At 51.0% G+C, this 19,199-nt stretch overlaps 1 protein-coding gene across 3 annotated transcripts in view; it reads right to left on the bottom strand.

Annotated features, from left to right (window-relative positions):
* Positions 1-19,199, bottom strand: part of TNFRSF8 (TNF receptor superfamily member 8) — a 62,948-nt gene that overhangs the window by 28,445 nt on the left and 15,304 nt on the right. For 2 of the 3 annotated variants that reach the window (XM_059136146.1, XM_059136149.1), the window contains exons 3-6: positions 12,652-12,768; positions 4,739-4,891; positions 820-889; positions 292-452 (exon numbers count right to left, since the gene is read on the bottom strand). In XM_059136146.1, the coding sequence (XP_058992129.1) occupies positions 292-452; positions 820-889; positions 4,739-4,891; positions 12,652-12,768 (501 nt within the window). The remainder of the gene's footprint in view (positions 1-291; positions 453-819; positions 890-4,738; positions 4,892-12,651; positions 12,769-19,199) is intronic. The other variant, XM_059136147.1, reaches the window with a different exon arrangement.

The raw sequence follows: 19,199 nt of genomic DNA, 5'->3' as shown, positions 1-19,199 counted from the left end.
GTCAGCCATGGCAGGAGTGGACTGAGGGCCCCGCCGGTCGCCGTGGGAACCCGGAGGGTGTCAGACCCACAGCTGCTCCTGCACTAGCACCTCCGCGTCACACACACTCGAGCTGTCCAGCGAATGACTTCGTCCATGACTACAGCCCCAAGAGGCCTGGAGACACTCTTCTCCTCCGACTGGGAAAGATCACAGCCCAGGGCCCCCCTGCCTGGACCAGCCCGCAGGGGTCGCCTGCCAACGAGACGCTGCTGCCCTGGAAACGAGCCACAGCCTCTCGGAAGAACTCACCTGGACCTGGACCGGGCTCCTGCACCGAGGAGGGAGAGCTGGGGGCTCTCGTAATTTCGGAACCGTGTTCCAGGGTGAGGGAAGCGCCCCTTCCGGGAAGCGTGGTCCTCGCCCTGGAGCTTGCTGAGGCAGTCCTGAGGGGCCTGGCCTGGAGGGTGCTGCTGCCAAGAGAAAAGTTAGAAATGGCACTGCCAATTCTCCTGAGGGGGCGAAGTGGGGGGGTCTGTGCTCAAGGGCAACCATTTCTGCAGAGAAGGGGGTCCCCAGACCCTCTGTCCACAACGTCCGGCAGCCCTGCCGTCAGCTCCTGGGAGCAAGAACTGTGTTTTCTAGGCTCTTCTCTCATATGCTCTGGGAAGACTGAGCACATGGTGGGGCCTCAGTGGCTTGTGGGCTTGGCAGAGAGACTCCCCGGGGTCCTGACACCCTGGGCTGAACCCCAACCCACCACAGCCAGCGGGGCCCTGAGCATCCTATGGGGCGGGACAGCCCCACACCAAGGTCAGCTGGTGGGGAGAGGGGAGTCACCTGGTGGCCGCCCGGTCAGGACTGGTCACTGGGGAAGGTCGCTCACAGATGGTGTCCCTTTCTGCTGTGCCTACAGGGGGGACAGAAATGCAGGAGTGACAGATGTCACGGCGGAGCCTGAGGAGACTCATTGAGACACTGAGAAGACGTCATGAAAGAGCCTGAGGACTCCAGGCACAGATCTTTTACCACCACAACCCAGAGCTCGGAATGAGGTGCTTGGAAAATGTCGCGGCCATCTGATGTTTCAGCCTGCCCAGTGTCCAGGCCCTGTTGCGGTAAAGCACCTTGACTTTCCCCGGGGAATACTTTCCAGTCTCAGCGCCTGTGCTCAGGGCTGAGGCTGCCTCGCCTCCCTCCCTTCCAGGAGCACACACAGACCAGCTAGACCCATCAACCCCTTTGATTCCTCTGACCCCGGTGAACTGGTTCAGTGATGCGCACGTGACCCAAGGTGTGCCCAGGAGGAACGATATCAAGATTTTGGTTTCAGTTCTTGGAAGGAGAAGCCGTCTTTCCACTGGGGTTGGGTGGGAGGCAAGCCAGGAGCTGCTGGTACGAATCTTACAGATGCCTACACATAGGGGACCGGAGATAGCCCGATACTACCCAGGGAGCTCCAGACTTTGCAGTTACAGGAATCAAAAAATTTTGAGATTTTGTTTCCAGCAACCCAAAGATTCCTGAAGAAAAAATCCTGAAGAATTTTGAGATTTTTTTTCCAGCAACCCAAAGATTCCTGAAGAATACTTAAGAATGCGATCAGAAAGAGGAACACCCATAGCACTTTCCGTCCGGCGGATCTGAGCTCACGTGCCGCCTCCATCATCCTCGCCGTGCCCACCACACTGCGTGACGTACAGTAAATGCCTAACCCATAGCATGTCCTTCTCCACATCTGTACATTGCTTAGAGAGTGTCCCACAGGTGGGATTGTGATCTGAAGGTTTCTGGGCAGGCAGCGTGAGCAATGCGGATGTGTCATGTGCGTCAAGTGTGGTGGGGTGACCACGCCCGGTGTGACCTTCAAACCCAAACTCGGGTATTCCCTGCTCTGTGGCCTGGAGACTTGACCCATCTCTGGACCTCAACTTCCTCAGCTGTAAAAGACGGCTGATTCGGCCTGCTTGATGGCATTCTGAGCCCTTCAGGAGAGAACACCTGCACCAGCTCTGGGCACACAGCCATGGGCCGACTCTGAAGCAGAAACTACTTTCCATTTTACGGCTGGAGAGTCGCCCTGTGGGAGCAGGAGTCAGCCAGCAGCGCTGTCGTGGAGAAACCTGATGGGAATCCCACACATCATCTGAAACTGCCTCGTAACCACATTTTAAAAAGTAAAAAGAAACATGTGGAGTTAATTTACTTAACCTAATAGATCTAAAATACATCAGTAGATATTTAATATAAAAAATAACTAATGAGGGGCACCTGGGTGGCTCAGTGGGTTAAGCCTCTGCCTTCAGCTCAGGTCATGATCCCAGGATCCTGGGATCAAGTCCCACATCGGGCTCTCTGCTCCTCGGGGAGCCTGCTTTCTCCTCTCTCTCTCTCTGCCTTCCTCTCTGCCTACTTGTGATATCTCTCTCTCTCTCTCTCTGTCAAATAAATAAATAAAATCTTCTAAAGTAATAATAATTAATGAAGGGGCACCTGGGTGACTCAGTCATTAAGCGTCTGCCTTTGGCTCAGGTCATGACCCCGGGGTCCTGGGATCGAGTCCCACATTGGGCTCCCTGCTCTGCAGGAGGCCAGCTTCTCCCTCTTCCACTCCCCCTGCTTGTGTTCCCTCTCTTGCTGTGTCTCTCTGTCAAATAAATAAATAAATAAATAAATAAATAAATTAATTAAATAATGAGACATTTTACATTTTTGTCTACTAAATGTTTGAAATCCAGTGAATGTTCTGTCCTGACAGCCCATCTCAACCCAATGGGCCACATTTTAAATGCTCTCTGCCTGCATGTGGCCAGTGGGACCGCTAGGGGCAGCACAGTCCAGGGCATCAGAGAGAGGCCTCTGGTGCCAGCATGTGCCAGTCGCAGGAACACCACGGAAAGGGCCTCCCTGGCAGGAGAGGGTCCACAGGCCTGGCTGGAGCAACAGAACTCCAGGTACTTTTCCCAGATATGCAAGAGTTTCTGAGCTGGAAAGTCCCCCCAAGGCCTTCTACCAACAACTTCACATTTTCCCGATTGGAGACTGAAGCCCAGGATGGGGTGGGAACACGTCCCCCAGGTGCAAATCTAACAGTACTCCAGGGGTCTGATGCCCAGCCCCTAGCATCTTCCACTCCAGTCCGTGGTCCGGCTTGCGGCCCTAGATGACCAGGAGCACAACGGGCATGGCCTAGCTTCATGGAGCTACGGCTCAGGGAGGGAGGCCAGCCCTGATCAAACCAAGAGAGACACAAATGTTCATATCCACGTTTGCGAAGGACGCTGTGCGATAAGAGATCAAACACAGACATGACCTGTGATAAGTCATAGGAAGCCTCCTGACAAAGGGATGTGTGGACAGAGAGCTCAAGGCTGAGGAGCTGACTGAGTGAACAGGAGGCAAGGGTGTCCCAGGCAGAGGGAACCACATGCCCAAAGGCCTGTTAAGAGGGGGAAGCACCACGCAGCCACAGAACTGAAAGCGAGCAGACCAAGCTGAGCCAAGGAAAGAGGGAGACTGGCGCTGAGTCTGGGGCCGGGGGAAGGAGACGACATGGTGCAGGCCGTGTACACACTGTGTCTGGGAGACGGCCTGTGGCAATACGCAGCGGGTGCCCTTTTCCCTAGTCCTCCGACTAAAGACAGCTAAACCATGGGTACGTGTCTAAACAAAGACGACTCTGGACAGCGGAGAGAAGGCCTTGGAACCCAAGGAATGACACGGTGATGAGTCCCCTGGGTTTTCTCTCTGTTCGCCTATCCCAGACATGGAGCCAAATAAGCCAGCAGCCCGGAAATGCCAAACAGCACAGACTTTAGAAAAGAAGTCCCTCCAAAAACCGGTTCTCTTCTGCCAAAGGATCATGGCATTGTCATTAGAGTCATGAGGTGTGTGTGTGTGACAGAGGGAACCAGATTTGGTTTGGCAAGGGTGGCTCCGCCTGTGTGCCACGGGCGAGGAATGACAGGAGGAACTGGGTGTGGGGAGTAGGAGACAGAATTAGGTGGACAAATGCTATGGGACCGGCTGTGGCGTGTGCGGGAAGGAAAGGACAGACAGTGGGGGAGAAGGTGGTAAGGATGGTGGAAAGCACCAGGTTAGAAGTGGGAGTATCATGGGCGGGGTGCCTGCACCTTTCTCCCCAGTGGGCGTGGCTCCTCGGATTCCATCTTGCCGCCTCCCCAGCCTGGGGCTATGGTCCACCCACTCCCCAAGCCTCCCTTCTAGAACGTGTCCTCAGTACCACCCACACAGCATCTGTGGCCCTTACCTCCTTTCTGGCCATGAGCCTCCTTGTACGGTCAGAAAATTAGAAGCCCAGAGAGGGTAAGGAATTTGCCTGAGCTCACATGGCAAACTGAGAAAGAAATCCAAGTGTCTCAGTAGCTCTAACTCCCAATGCCTCAATGGTGAATTGGCAAAACCAGCCCTAATCCTCTGGGGAACTCCCACGACAGAGTTTGCTTCTTGTTTACCAGGCATCAGAGAACTTCTGCCCCAAACCTCAAACCAAACCCAAGACTTCATCCCGGCACGCCTGTGCTTCTGGCCACCAGAGTCTCGCTGAGCCCAGGACACAAAGTGCAGGGAAGTGGGGAAGGGGGCTCTGCAGTAGCTGGTGCCCCTACAGGATCTCCAAAGGAGACAGCGGTCTGTCCAACAGGAAGAAGGAAGTGGGAGGTCATAGGTCATTTGGAGATCTGGGGCAGGTGCAGCTGGGCCCAGATCTTGGTGCCGGCCTGAGAGTGAGGATACTTACCCTGGAACCTGACGACCTCCCCTGGTGGGCAGACGGAGTGCGGCCTACAGCGGGCACAGGATTTGGTGGCTGATGTGTAACAGAACATGCCAGGCCGACACTCACAGACGCGGGAGGAATTCGCTGAGCATGGAATCTTCTCCACGAGATCGTCTAAGGGACACAAAGAAGAGTCACAGGGGACAGAGGAAGGACAGGGGAAGAGAGCCAGAGAACCCTCATGGCCAGTGCCCGTTTGGCACAAGACAGAAGATGCCGCTGTGGCCTCCCTTTGGGCAGGGAGCTGGCACGCTCAGCCCTTCTTTCCAGAATGTTCCTGCAACAAGGGCCAGAAGCCAGGCAGGGCCAATGGGGCAGACTCCCCTTCCCCACCCAGATGCCCAGATGTCATTATAATCGTATTAAAAAGAAATTAATGGACCCATTTTAAAATGGGCAAAAAAATAAAAATAAAAAATAAAGACACGGAGGAACCCTTCAAGGCCCAGTGCTACACAAAAGAAGTCCGTCTGAAAAACCTGCGTGCTGTGTGATTCCAACTCCGCGGCCTTCTGGAAAAGATCGAACCATCGAGACACTGTCAAGTGGTTGCCGGGGGTCTGGGAGGAGGGTCCTAAACCTGACATTCATGTCACTATTGCTCGTAATTGCCAAAAAGTAGAAACAACCCAAATGTCCACCGATCGATTGTTCAGCCATAAAAAGGAATGACCCTGTTACAGCATGGATGAACCTTGAAAACACTGCAAAGTGAAAGAAGCCAGTCACTAAAAGCCGTATATTGATGACTTTGAAATGCCCAAACTAGGCAAATCCACACAGACAGAATGTCGACTGGCGACTATAAGGGAGTGGAACAGGAGGGGAATGGGAAGAACGGGGCTTCTTCTGCGGGAGGTGGAAATTTTCTGAAGTCAGACAGTGGTGGTGGGTTGCATATTGTGAATACAATAAAACCACGGTACTGCACATTTAAAATGGTGAATCTTAGGGGCGCCTGGCTGGCTGAGTCAGCACAGCTCGCCACTCTTGATCTCTGGGTCTCGAGTTCAAGCTCCACGTTGGGCATAGAGCTTATATGCGAGAACAAACAGTTAATATAATTTAATTTTTAAAATAAATTAAGTGGTGAATTTTATGTCAAGAGAAAAAAAAAAACAAATCACTGGTATAAGTAATCGGCAAATGCAAACATCCGTGGAAAGCAACACAGGGCATCCTTGGCCATCCGGAAATGGTGAAGGCTTCCTGAAACATGGAAGCAGGTGGGGCTGCGTGGAAGAAGGAGACGGAAACCGGCAGCCCAAAGTATACCCACGACGGTTATTCTGGGAGAGGCTCCAGTCTCCGAGTGGGTACAGGGCAGGGGCAGGCCCCAGGGAAGCCGATGGGGGAGACAGCAGGAGCACCCAGCTGGGTCAGTCTCCCCACGCTTCTCATCCACTTACGCCACAGGTCCAGAAGCCAAGCATCTCCCCCAGGAGACTCTTGGGTGAGGTGAGCACAACAGTGCCCCAGGGCTGGTCCTACGTGGGAGGAAGGGACCCTACAGAAGATTAGCCACTAAACAACACACGCCCCCATCCCAGCGACCAGATACAGTGTGCAGAAGGGTCACCCGTGGGAGAGAAAAAGAGCTCCAAACTCAAAAAGAACTAACTCTCAAAAGAGCAGATAAAAGAAAAAAGAAAAAACAAAAACCCACAGAACAAACCATTAGAATTAGTACAATTAATATCCTCAGGAATTTGCAGCTATACAACAGAATCCCCTGGAGCTCAAGGAAGAAAGGAAGGACATAGAAGCCATAAAAAGGGATCCTCGGGCACAGAATGCTGTAGTCACCAATTCATTTCCTGTGGGCTCACGCAAAGACTACATTTCCCAGCCCCCCTCAGAGTTGGATTTGGGTCCCGTGACAAGATTCTAGCAAATGAGATGTGAACAAAAATGATAGGCGCTTCTCCCAGGCCTGGCCCCTAAAGCAATCTCGTGGGGGGCTTTCTCATCTCTCTCTTCCTTGCTGTAGTGGCCCCGGAGCAGTACTCTTGCCTGCACCCCGGAAGCAGTACTGAGGAGAGCATAAAATCCCGAGAATTCTAGAAAATCTAAGAGTGGTAGACTGAGGGCGCCTGGGTGGCTCAGTGGGTTAAGCCGCTGCCTTCGGCTCAGGTCATGATCTCAGGGTCCTGGGATCGAGTCCCGCATCGGGCTCTCTGCTCAGCAGGGAGCCTGCTTCCCTCTCTCTCTCTCTCTCTGCCTGCCTCTCCATCTACTTGTGATTACTCTCTGTCAAATAAATAAATAAAATCTTTAAAAAAAAAAAAAAAAAGAGTGGTAGACTGAGGACAAACAGTAGACATCCCTGGAAAATTCAGAAAAAAAACAGAGGCCTGGGCAAAGGTGGGAACAGTGCTGGGACTTGCCAACTTTCAGGAAGGCAGGCCCAGGGGAAATGAACAGAGGCCCCGGGAGTGGGGTACACTTCTTTTCGGGCAGCAGGATCTCTAGATACGCCCCTGATGGAAGGGAAGGCAGATCGCTCTCCCAGCAAGGACAGAGCCGTCTCTGGCTGCACTCTGCCTCCCACCCAGGCCCTCGGGCTCCTAAAATCAGTTTCAAAAGTTAACACTCAGGATTCCTTCAAAAACTAAACAGGATGACCACACGATCCAACAATTCCACTGCTAAGGATATACCCCAAAAGAACTGAAAGCAGAGACCTGAACAGATTATTTGCCGATGTGTGTATTCAACAGCAAAATTCACAACAGCTAAAAGGTAAAAGCATCCCAAGTTTTCACCAACATGAACGGATGAACAAAATGTGGTCGATCCATCCAGTGGTGTATTAGCCTGACACCTGCTGCAGTGTCTTGAAGACACGAGGCTCAGTGAAATAAGGCAGTCACAAAAGATAAATATTTTAGGATGATACTTATATGAACTTCCTAGAGTGGTCAAATTTACAGAGACGGTGAGTAGAACGGTAATTGCCAAAGGCTGGGGGTACCATGCTAGGGAGCTAGTGTTCAGTGGGGACAGAGTTACAGTTGGGGCAAATGAACAGGGGCTGGAGTTGGGAAATAGTGAGAATGTTGCCCCCAAAAATGCGAATGCACTTGGTGCCCCCCCCCCCCGCCACAGTACACTTAAAATGGTTACAATGATCGGACGCTTAGGTGACTCAGTTGGTTAAGCATCCGACTCGCTTCCGCTCAGGTCATGATTTGGTTATATCATGATCCCAGGGTCCTGGGATAGAATCCCATGTTGGACTCCCTGCTCCACGGGAAGCCCGCTTCTCCTTCTCTGTCTGTCATGAATAAATAAAATCTTTTTTAAAAAATGGTTACAATGATCATTTTCTGTTATGTACATTTTACTACAGTGTTTTTGAAAAGTAACACTCAGCCCCCAGCTGAAGGTCTGAGCTGAAAAGACAAACCAGAGCCCAGGGAGGTAGGGCAGGTATTAAAGAAGTTATGCCACAACAAGCTGCTGCCCCTGCTAAGCTGAAGCAAAAAAAAAAAAAGAGAGAGAGAGAGAAGAGAGCACTGCAGACACACCGTAGCAGTAAAGAAGGAAGGGAGGGAGAAGGGAAGACTGGAAAAGAAAGAGAAAGATCTAAAGGAGATAGAAATACATTTTGGAAAGACCAAGAACCCAGACTAAAACAGAAGCAATTCCAGGAGTGCTTCACACTATAAAAAAAAGTTAATAAGAATATAAATTCAGCCTGGGTGGTTCACTCAGTCAAGCATCTGCCTTCGGCTCAGGTCATGATCTCAGGGTCCTGGAACTGAGTCCCCACATCGGGCTCCTTGCTCAACAGGGAGCCTGCTTCCCCCTCTGTTTGACACTCCCCCTGCTTGTGCTCTCTCTCTCAGACAAATAAATAAATAAAATCTTTAAAAAAAAAAAAAGGAATATAAATCCAGCAAAGGAAAACCTCAAAGAAAAGAGGATCTTTTAAAAAGCATGGGATGAGAAGTTAGACTAGAGAGTTAAAGTAAGCAAACTTTGGAGATCAACTTTGGAGATGCAAAGCATCTCCAATAAATTCAATGAATACATTACAAGTGTCCTGGGAGTCCTGGTGACACCTGGAGGCAAGCAGCGGAAGAGATCAGAAAGAAGACGGAGTTCATGGCACGGAAAAAGCAGTAAGAAAATGCCAGTGCATGCAAGATAAAAAGATGAAAGAACACAGGGAAAGGGCGCCTGAGAGGCTCAGTCAGTTCAATGTTTGCTTTCAGCTCAGGTCATGACCTTGAGGTCCTGGGATAGAGTCCCCCATCATCATCATCATCATCATCACCAGCACCCTTGGGTTCCCTGATCAGGGCGGAGCCTGTGTCTACTTCTCCCTCTACCCCTCTCCTTCTGCCCTTCTCCCCTGCTCATGCTCGCTCGCTCTCTCTCTCTCTCTCTCTAATAAATAAGTAAAATCATAAAAGAAGAAGATGATGAGGACAATGACGGCAGAGAAGGAAGGAAAACACAATCAAACTTCAGGATACGAGGCAACCATAAAACTGATACTGAGATACATATTTAACAGAAACAGAAATCCAAGCCAATTTCCCAGAAATGAAGAAGAACTACATCTGCAGATAGAAAAGACATTCCAGGGACACCTGGCTGCCTCAGTCAGTGGAACATGAGACTCTTGGTCTTGGGGTCGTGGGTTCAAGCCCCATGTTGGGTATAGAGATTACTTAAATACCTAAAAACTTGAAAAGAGAGAGACAGAGAGAAGACCTTCCAGGTACTAGGAAGAATTCTTTCCAAACAATTAATATCAAGGCACATTCTTATAAGTTTCTGAGCCCTAAGGATAAGGAAAGTGTTATACTTGCAGTCTCCTACAAAGGGGAAAAAAGAAGACAGATAGCAGACCACTCCACAGCAATATTCAGCAAAGAAGACAACGCACCAAACCCTACAAAGTTCTAAAGAAAATTTCTAGGAATAATCATATACAAAGTTGTCAGTTCAGGCATAACGGCAAGAAACATTCTCAAATATGAAAGAACCCCCTTTCAGGGGGATGCGCAAAGATGAGTCTTTCCTCAAAAATCCACAGGTCAGTGAAATTTAACCAACCAAGCAATATATCAAAATGAAAAATTCAGAAACAGAGAAGTGGTCGTCAATGTACTCCTAGTGCCCAATGAATAACCTGAAATAGCAGAGTAACGCTAACAGGCCAAGGGACTGAGTCTTCTTGTAAAGAATATAAACACCATAGGCAATAACAAAGGAAAAAGGAAAAAAAAACGTATGTCAGTAATTAAAGTCAGGAAGAGGTCAAGGAAGCAGCAAGCTAATTACTTCATTTTTCATTACAGGAAGCCAACCTACCCTATCCTGTCCAAAAACTGAAACAAGCAGAACATGATTTTACCACAAGAGACAGTTATTCCTTTAATGATTTCCAACTGCTTCTTGATTTTCATAATCTCTTCTTAATTTTAGATGGTTTTATTTTTAGAAACCGTTCTCTTGTGATTGTTGTATTTTCACTTTAGTCTCTTCCTCCTCTGATACATTTGAATAAAATCAAATATGATCACTTGAACATCATAAACAGTAAGAGCCCAACCTCTTAAAGATCCCTTTTCTTGGGGTGCCTGGGTGGCTCGGTTGGTTGAGTGGCTGCCTTCAGTACAGGTCATGACCTTGGGTCCTGGGATGGAGACCCATCTTGAGCTCCCTGCTCAGTGGGGAGTCTGCTTCTCCCTCCCCCTCAGCCCATCCCTACCTCTCATGTGTGTATGTATGTATGCTGTATGGGTGTGCTCTCTCTCTCTCAAATAAATAAATAACATCTTATTTAAAAAATCCCTTATCTCTATGTATGTATAGACTGTCTGGCTGCAAACCTTCCTATGCTTCTTCCCTCTATATAGAGATACAAAGAATTGTCAGTCAGACACCCAAGGAAGGGGAAGGAGAAGGGCGGAGCTGGCTTTCTTCCTCACACTTCTGTATTGCTTGAAAGTTTTATAATGAATGCCGATAACTTTCATTTACAATGCAGTCATTAATTTTAAACGTAAAGATATGCCAGAGAAATACCAGCGCAGACAAAGAAGAATGGCAATATTGATATCAAACAAAAATTGAATTGAGGCAAATACACTGTAAGGACCAAAGAGGTGTATTTCATGCTGATGAAAGGTCCAACCCACCAAGAAAGTACATTGTACCTAATAACATAGCTTTGACATACAGAGAGCAAAAATAAATAGAACACAATGAAAATCTGGTGAAAAACAAGCATGGGGAGATGGATTTTATACATTTAACTCAGACATCAGCCATTTGGAAGGTGACAAAAATAGATAAGAATGAAAAAAAAATGCATATTATTTCAGGGGACCTAGCTGGCTCACTCAATAGAGCATGTGACTCTTCATCTCAAGGTCATGAGTTAAAGCCCCACACTGGGTGAGGAGACTCCTTGAATAATTTTTTTTTTAAGATTTTAATTATTTATTTGACAGAGAGAGCGCACAAGCAGGCAGAGTGGCAGACAGACGGAGAGGGAGAAGCAGACTCCCTGCTGAGCAGAGACCATGATGTGGAGCTCCATCCCAGGACCCTGGGATCATGACCTGAGCCGAAGGCAGCTGCTTAACTGACTGAGCCACCCAGGTGCCCCACCTTGAATAAACTTAAAAATTAGTTTAAAAGAATACATATTTAAAAAAAAAAAAGAACACCTCTTATTTAAATAACACAATTAACAAGCCTGATCTAATGGGTATATAGAGAATTTTGTACCTAACCAACAGAACATCCATCTTTTTCCCAAACACACTAAACATGCTTTTAAAATATGTACATTTGGGATGCCTGGTTGGCTCAGTGGGTTAAGCCTCTGCCTTCGGCTCAGGTCATGATTTTGGGGGTCCTGGGATCGAGCCCCGCATCAGGCTCTCTGCTCAGTGGGGAGTCTGCTTCCTTCCCCACCTCTCTCTGCCTGCCTGCCTCTCTGCCTACTTGTGATCTGTCCATCAAATAAATAAATAAAATCTTTTAAAAAATAAAATAAGGTAAAATAAAATGTGAACATTTATTAGGGTACAAGAAATCTCCACAAATTTCCCAACCCCACACCACAAAAAACCCACACAAAACAAAACACCAGAGAGCACATAAACCACAACCATAATAAATTAACAATGAAAGTGCTATGGGACGCTTTCTCCTGGAAGCACTTGTGGTCTTAGGTGAATAACAGTTCTGGGTGTCAGACAGACAGCTCAAACTCCTGATCTGCCCCTTACCAGACTTTTCTAACTTTGGAAAGGCCCTTAACCTCCCTAAACCTGGGTTTCTTCACTGTAAAGCAGAGATAAGAAAAGAATTTCCCCCAGGGGCCTGGCTGGCTCCGTCTGTAGAACATGAGACTCTTCATCTCAGGGTCATAGGTTGAAGCCCCAAGTTGAGCATTGAGATTACATTAAAAAAGGAGTGGGGGGAATCTCCTAGAGGTCGAAGTCCCTCTAAAAACGGATGCAAGGGTGCCTGGGTGGCTCAGTTGGTAAAGCGACTGCCTTCAGCTCAGGTCATGATCTTGGAGTCCTGGGATCCAGCCCCACATCCCACTCCCTGTTGCATGGGGAGTCTGCTTCTCCCTCTGTCCTCTCCTCTCATGCTCTCTCACTCTGTCTGTCTCTCTCTCTCAAATAAAACTTAAAAAAACAAAAAACAAAAACGGATGCAAAATATCAATGGCTGATATCAATTCACAAATACAGAGGGGTAAACTGAGGCACCAGGGGGACAACTCAGAGTCCAGCCAGGCACCAAATGGGGTTGCTCCCCACCTTCTCTGCCTACAGCCCAGAGGGCTCCCCCTTCCCGGAAGCTGCCCCTGCGTGGGAGAACAGGGCCCTTACCTCCAGAACAGGTCACGCAGGCCGTGCAGCGGCCGTCCCTGTCCAGGTAGTAGTCGGGGTCACACTGCTTCCTGCAGTCGGATGACCCCCGTGCGCACGGCTGCTGCGAGGTGTGCCCTGGGGAAGGAAGCAGAGAAGCTCCAGGCGAGCCGCCTTGGCGAAGACCTCACCTCCCCAGACTTGACCTCTCGTCCCTGAAGCCCCTCCCAGCTCCACCCTTCAACCCCCCAAACACGGTGGTCCAGCTCTCGGGTTCTAGGTGGACGCCTTGCCGGGGAGAGCGCAGACCTCGCCTAAGTTCAGCGAGCAGGCGGGCGAAGCAGCCCGGCTTGGGTGGAAGAGCTGGGCCTGGGGGGTTCCCACTGCGTGGCTCGGGCCAGTTCCAGTGACTCATGGGCACCCTGAGATTAGCAGGATCCCCCGTTCGGGCTGTTGAGCGGGGTAAAGGGATGGTGAAAATAAGCAGGGGTGCTCGGCGCACCGCAAGCTCCGGAGGGCCCCGGCGGCGGTCATTCGGGCAGGAGCCCTGCTTCCCTGCAGGAACTAGGGAGTCCGGACTCCCTAGACCCTGCGGAGCCTCAGCCAGCCTGACTGAGATGCGCGCGGATCAGCCAGCAGCCCCCGAGTCCCCTTGCACACGGACGGAAGATGCACGGCGTGGACACCGACTCCGTGCGGCAAAACGGTAGAGCACCTGCGCCTGGACCCAGCTCTCGGTCCGGGGACAGCCCTAGCCGGGATGCCTACCACCCACAGCTTGAGCCCGTATGGGCACGTGAGCCAGATAAGCCAATCAGAATACCTCATCCTTCAGGGTGGGCACATGACCCCAAATAGGCCAATCAGAACACCTCGTCCTTCAGGGTGCGCACATGACCCAGACAAGCCAATCAGAGTCCAGCTTCCTCACCACTCGGCTTCGGAGACACGTGAGCCATGTCCGCCAAAGAACCTCATCTCTGAGAGCTTCACAAAAGCTACCAGTGAAGACGGCTTCTCTTTATGGTTGGAGTCCTGGGGCCAAGGGCCGTTGAAGTCCCCAGCTGCCGGGTCGTGGCAGGTGCGGCGTGGCCACAGCCTGCCTGAGAAGGAGGTGATTTAGACGCAGGCCGAGCCCAGGACGGAGAGAGACGGACCCCGGAGGGCGTCCAGCCTGGCTTGATGGCGTCACCGACTTCTCTCTGTTCGAGCCGGGTCTTTCTCTCCCCTCACTCTGTTCGGGCGTAAGTGAGGCTGAACCATCGGTCCTCGACATTCCTCGTGCCGCCTAGTCATTCTGCGGAAGCGGGGGACCCGGCTCGGAATCGTGTTTCTAAAGTGCGTACAGTACAGTACATGGGGTGACCCAGGAGCCGCGCTGTGTGACAGCCCCGTTCACAGCGCATTGAATTATTTAAGCGATGGGGCGCCTGGGTGACTCAGCGGGGTGAGCCTCTGCCTTCGGCTCAGGCCATGATCTCAGAGGCCTGGGATCGAGCCCCGCATCGGGCGCTCTGCTCGGCCGGGAGCCTGCTTCCTCCTCCCTCTCTGCCCGCCTCTCTGCCTGCTTGTGATCTCTCTCTCCGTGTCAAATGAATAAAATCTTAAAATAATAATTTAAGCGATGGCGCTATCTGTGATTCTTTGTGAACTCATTACATAAAAATCTCATGAGTATCCTTGTTTCAACGTGACCGAGGAGCACGAAAAATGTTTCGTGATATCTGTGGCAACTGTGGCACTGTTGCAAGGTGTCCGGAGAATATCTGACTTCTAACTGCGGGGAAAGCTGCAGACCCTACAAGAACGTTACTGTGCTGTGTTGTCTTAATCCACAAGGGAAGGATACATCAGAGACTGATGAAAAGGAGTGAACTCATTCAGGTCTAGGCCCCCCTGAAATCTACCCATGGACAACTTGGGAGTCCCTGGACCTCAAGGTGAGCCCCTGCTTAGAAAAATATGTGAGAATCTCTCAGAAATACTAGCTTGATGGCTGGCATCCTCTATCTCAGAAAATTTCTGTAGCTCCCCAGTGGTCTTTCAGAGAGGTAAATGTGACCCCATCACCTCTTGGCCTAAAACTTTCAAAGCCATCTCATGGCTCCCAGGATAGAGCCCTAGGTCCTTACCGTGGTTAAGGAGGTTCTGCCCACCTACAACTCCCTTACTGTCTAATCTCAAGGCACACTGGAATCTCCATGTCCCCCAAAGGGGTCATGCTCCCTTCTGCCCCCAGGACCTTTGCCCAAGCTGGCCCTTTGCCACAAATGTGCCTCTCCCCTTTCCCCTAGTAAACCCTTGCTCAGCCTTCCCATCATTGTCAGGGTGTCACTCTGTCAACAACTTGGTCAAGACCCCTGTTGTAAACCGTCAGAGATCCACATACCTTGCCCTCCTATGCCCAAGTCTGCTGTAATCTATTTAATCTAAATGTGTAATCATACTTATTTGTGGGATACATTGTCTTAGTATCTAAATTCCTCCCATGACTGTGAGCTCCTCAAGGTTGAATCTTTGCCTTTCTGCTCACCAGTGATTCCCCTCTCACAGGGCCTGGTACACATATCTGATCGATATGTGCTCTGACCACCTAATCAATATGGACCCAGCCTCACATTCTCAGGCCTCCCTCTGGCTCTGATTCCTGCTTTGGCATCACTGTACATGGCTCCCTTCATGGGCTCTAAGCTGCAGCCACCACTGGGTACCTTGGTCTTTTCTCTGGCACTCCTCCTATGTCCTGGAATGTTGTAATGGGTCGAATTATGTCCCTTGAAAGAGACATGCTGAAACCCTAACTCCTGGTATCTCAGAATGTGATCTTATTTGAAGACCAGATCCGTACAGAGGTAATTAAATTAAAATGCAGTCATTGGGGTGGGCCCTAATCCAAGATGATAAAAAGGGGGGAAATCTGGATACAAGACACATGTGCACATGGGAACAGCCAGATGAAGACTGGACTCATGCTGCCACCAGCCAAGGAACTACCAGAAGCTGGGAGAGAGGCGAGAACATTCCCCAGAGGCTTCAGAGGGAGCATGGCAGGCCAGCACATTGATCTTGGACTTCTAGCCTCTGGAACTGTGAGATAACCCATTTCTGTTGTGTCCATCTATCAGTTCATGGTACTTTGTTGATGGCAGCCCTAGGGAATGAATACAAATGTTCTTCGCACAGGCTGATGAATCTATCCATCTCCATTTCTACCCACTGGGGATCCCTCTGAAGCCAACCAGCTCAGGCTGAAACACCATCCCCTGGTGGAATTTTCCTTATCTTCTGACCCCATCCAGTACCCCTCTCTAGATCCCTTTAAATTCACCTCTCAGCGCCAGGGGCTGTTTGGGGCGAACTCTAGAAATGCACTCTGCTCCAGAAAATGTATTCAGGGATTCAAGTGACTCACTTCATGCTGGGATTCTATTTTCACTCAACTCAACATTTATTGACCATCACCTGTGTGCCAGGCACTGAACATAGAAAGTGGAGAAGGTGAGATCCCTACTCCCGTAGAGCTTATCCTCGAGCCTAGAGGAGCAGAGGCAAGCAAGCACAGAAAGAAATTGGCAAGTCAGTTTCCAGTGTGTGAACAAACTTGGAAGAAAATAAAGCAGGAACCAGAAGAGAAGGCAGAGGAAGAGGCAGGAGAGCTCCAGAGGGAGGGATCGGGGAGGCCTTCCTGAGTTCCCAAGGACTGAAAGAGGCAGCTGCACAGAGGGTGTGGGAAGATCGCTCCAGGCAGAAGGAACCACCTGTGCAAAGGCCCTGGGGACAGAACAGGACATGCCAAGAACAGAAAGTCCATGGGGGCTGGAGCAGACGGAGCCAAAGAATTATGAGCCCTGATTCATTCCTATTTTCTTCTTTGCCCATTCTCCACACAGATTTTCTGCACTGAATCACTTTCAAAATCAGAAACAAAAACAGCAGAGAAAGGCTCAGGGCCTGCAGAGACTGTGCTAGAATGGGTCCCTTTGTCGCAATCTGTCTCCAGCCACTCCCACTCCCTCCAGCCACTCCAGCCACTCCCAGGGCGCTTTGCTGACTCCAGATGTTCTCAAAGTTTGTGCTAACAATCCTGCACCCTCTCTCACCTCTGGTGCAGCATCAGGCAACCAGGCCCCAGCTGCTTTGGCCAAAGAAACTCTCACACTGAGAACTGCTCTGCACTTGGTCTGGCCGCCAGCCCCTCCTCCGTTCCCCCTACATGGCCTGGGCTTGGCCTTTGGCCAAATAAAACCCTCCCAATTCTCCAGCGGTCCATCCTGCTCCCCTCGAGGCCTTTGCATATTCTGTGCCTCTTCCCAGAGCACGCCCCCTCCCCACCTTGGCCCGGCCAACCCCTGCTCATTCCCAGGACTCCTTTTCCTCCAGGAAGACCCCTCAGTCAGGCCACATGCCCTGGGAGTGTGTTCCCATGGCTGCCAGCAGCACCACCCCAAGTTCTAACAGCCTGGGGCAATAGACACGTTTTGGAAGGGCTTCCTAGCCCATAAGCTGCCCTTCTTGGAGAATTGTCCTCTCCCTCAAGCAGTGGCCCAGGGCCAGGGGGAACCAGAGCAGAGGTGGACATCTATACCATTGGATGCTTTCTTCTTGGGCTTTGGAATTGGAACTGGAAGATGTTGGTCATGTGTCCCTCTTGGTGAACGAGGGAGAACAGACCGGGAAGGGAACTGTGGGTCTTCCAAGCTTGACCAAGGGCCGGAAGGCCAAGGAGGCTTCCTCCTCCTCCTTCCTGCTCACAGCCCTTGGAGAATCCCCTCTGCTCCTGGGACATGATGGGGTACACTCACACAGCCCCAGGCAAGCCATGCTCTCTGTATAACGTGGGACCTGTCTTCACGATGTCCCCCCACGCCCACAAGAAGCAGGCTTCACACTTCTGCAGGATTCCCTCCTCCCACTCTGGGCACTAAGGAGAAGGTGATCCAGGAAGGAAGGGGCAGAATAGGAGGGGGTTTGTAGCCCCCACAGGGGCTCCTCGCTGACATGCTCTGTCTTGCACCAGCTGTCAGCACCAGCTAAGAGGAAAGGGCTCAGGTTTCTGAGTTAGCCACACTCAGGCTTTAAGAGATAGCCAGTAGGGGCTCCAATAAGGCTCCCACAGGCTACTTATTAGCATATGACCGTGGGAAAATCTCTGAACCAAGTCCAAGTTTCCTCTCTGGGTTTCCTGTCAGGATTCAGTAAGCTAATGCAGGTGAAGGGCTGGCACTGTGGCCAGCACAAAGCATGCTCCATCGGCAATAATTGTTGTCCTTGTTATGAAACAGTGAGTGAGCTCCCCGTCACTGAGGGTGTGTAAGCAGAGGACTGGGGAGCAGCTGTCAAGAATGCTACAAAGGGCATCCGTGGCTGGGTGAGAGGAGAGACTCATTGACATCAAAACTTCTCAGTCTCAAAGGTCTCCCAGTTTCCTTCCTCTAGCAACCCACCTCCGGCCAACACTGCCACGGCTCAGCTGAGCCCGATTGCATAGGGCGGGCAAAATGTCAGAAATTTCCCCCAGAGACCGAGGAAGGGGTTTTTGTGGGTTTTTCTCTTTTCCTCTTGCTTGCCGGAAGCACCGGGTCAATAAAACTCCAGCAAAATGCCCCGCCCACCACACCAGCAAGAAGCGCTCAGCCGCCTCCGGTCACTGGGCCACAGAGAGAGAACGTGGGGGGAGGGCAGCCCTCTCTTCCCAAGTCACAGCATCGCTGGGCAGGTGTCACTCTGTCTCCGCCCACTACACCCTGTGGGGACTGCACCAGGCAGGGGTGAAGGAAGCTGGAGGGGCTGGGAAGAAAGTGTCTGTCTTTCTTCCTGCAGCTGGAATTATGGGTCCCGTGTTAAGTCACAGAGCCCTGTGTTGCAGTTGTCCTGACTGCTGTTGTCCTGGGGAGAAGCAGCGTGCCCCCAGCCACACAGCACTGGGCTGGTGAGGGAAGGCTTCCTGGAGGAGGCAGTACCGGGACTGCAGGAGGTGGCGGCGGTGGGAGAGGGCATCCCAGGGCAGACAGGCATGTCAAAGGCCTAGAGACTTGAAAGCACAGAAGAAAGGCCAAGGGGAAAAGGGTGAAAAAGGTGACGAGTGACCTCACGATTAGTTGAAGCAATAAACGGTTGTTGGTTGGGTGGGCAGAAGAGCACACGGAAGTGGGAAGGGAGGAGTGGGTGGGTGGATGGCGCCGCATGGGAGGGGGAGGGTGCTGTGGCCCAGCTGTGGCCCCCTCCAATCCACATGCTGAAGCCCTCACCCCCAGTGGGACTTTATCTGGAGACAGGGTCTTCAGGAGGTAATTAAGGACAAATGCGGTCAGGAGAGTGGAGCTTGGATCCGACAGGGTTGGTGGTCCTTACAAGAGAAAAAGGGAAATGTATCTCTTTTCTTGCTCGCACTCTCTCTCTCTCTCTTCCCCACTCCTCTCTCTCCTTCAGCCATGACAAGGGAGCTGTCTGCAAGCCAAGAAGAGGAGCTTTACACCAGAAGCCCTGCTGGAAACTTGGTCTTGGACTTTCTGCCTTCCAGAATGGTCTGGAAACAAATGTCCATTGTTGACGTGCCCCACCCCCACCCG

This window comes from Mustela lutreola, chromosome 10, assembly GCF_030435805.1.
Source record: "Mustela lutreola isolate mMusLut2 chromosome 10, mMusLut2.pri, whole genome shotgun sequence".
Classification (NCBI taxonomy): Eukaryota; Metazoa; Chordata; class Mammalia; order Carnivora; family Mustelidae; genus Mustela; species Mustela lutreola.
Note: the sequence above shows the minus strand (reverse complement) of the source record. Positions and strands in the feature narration are given on the sequence as shown.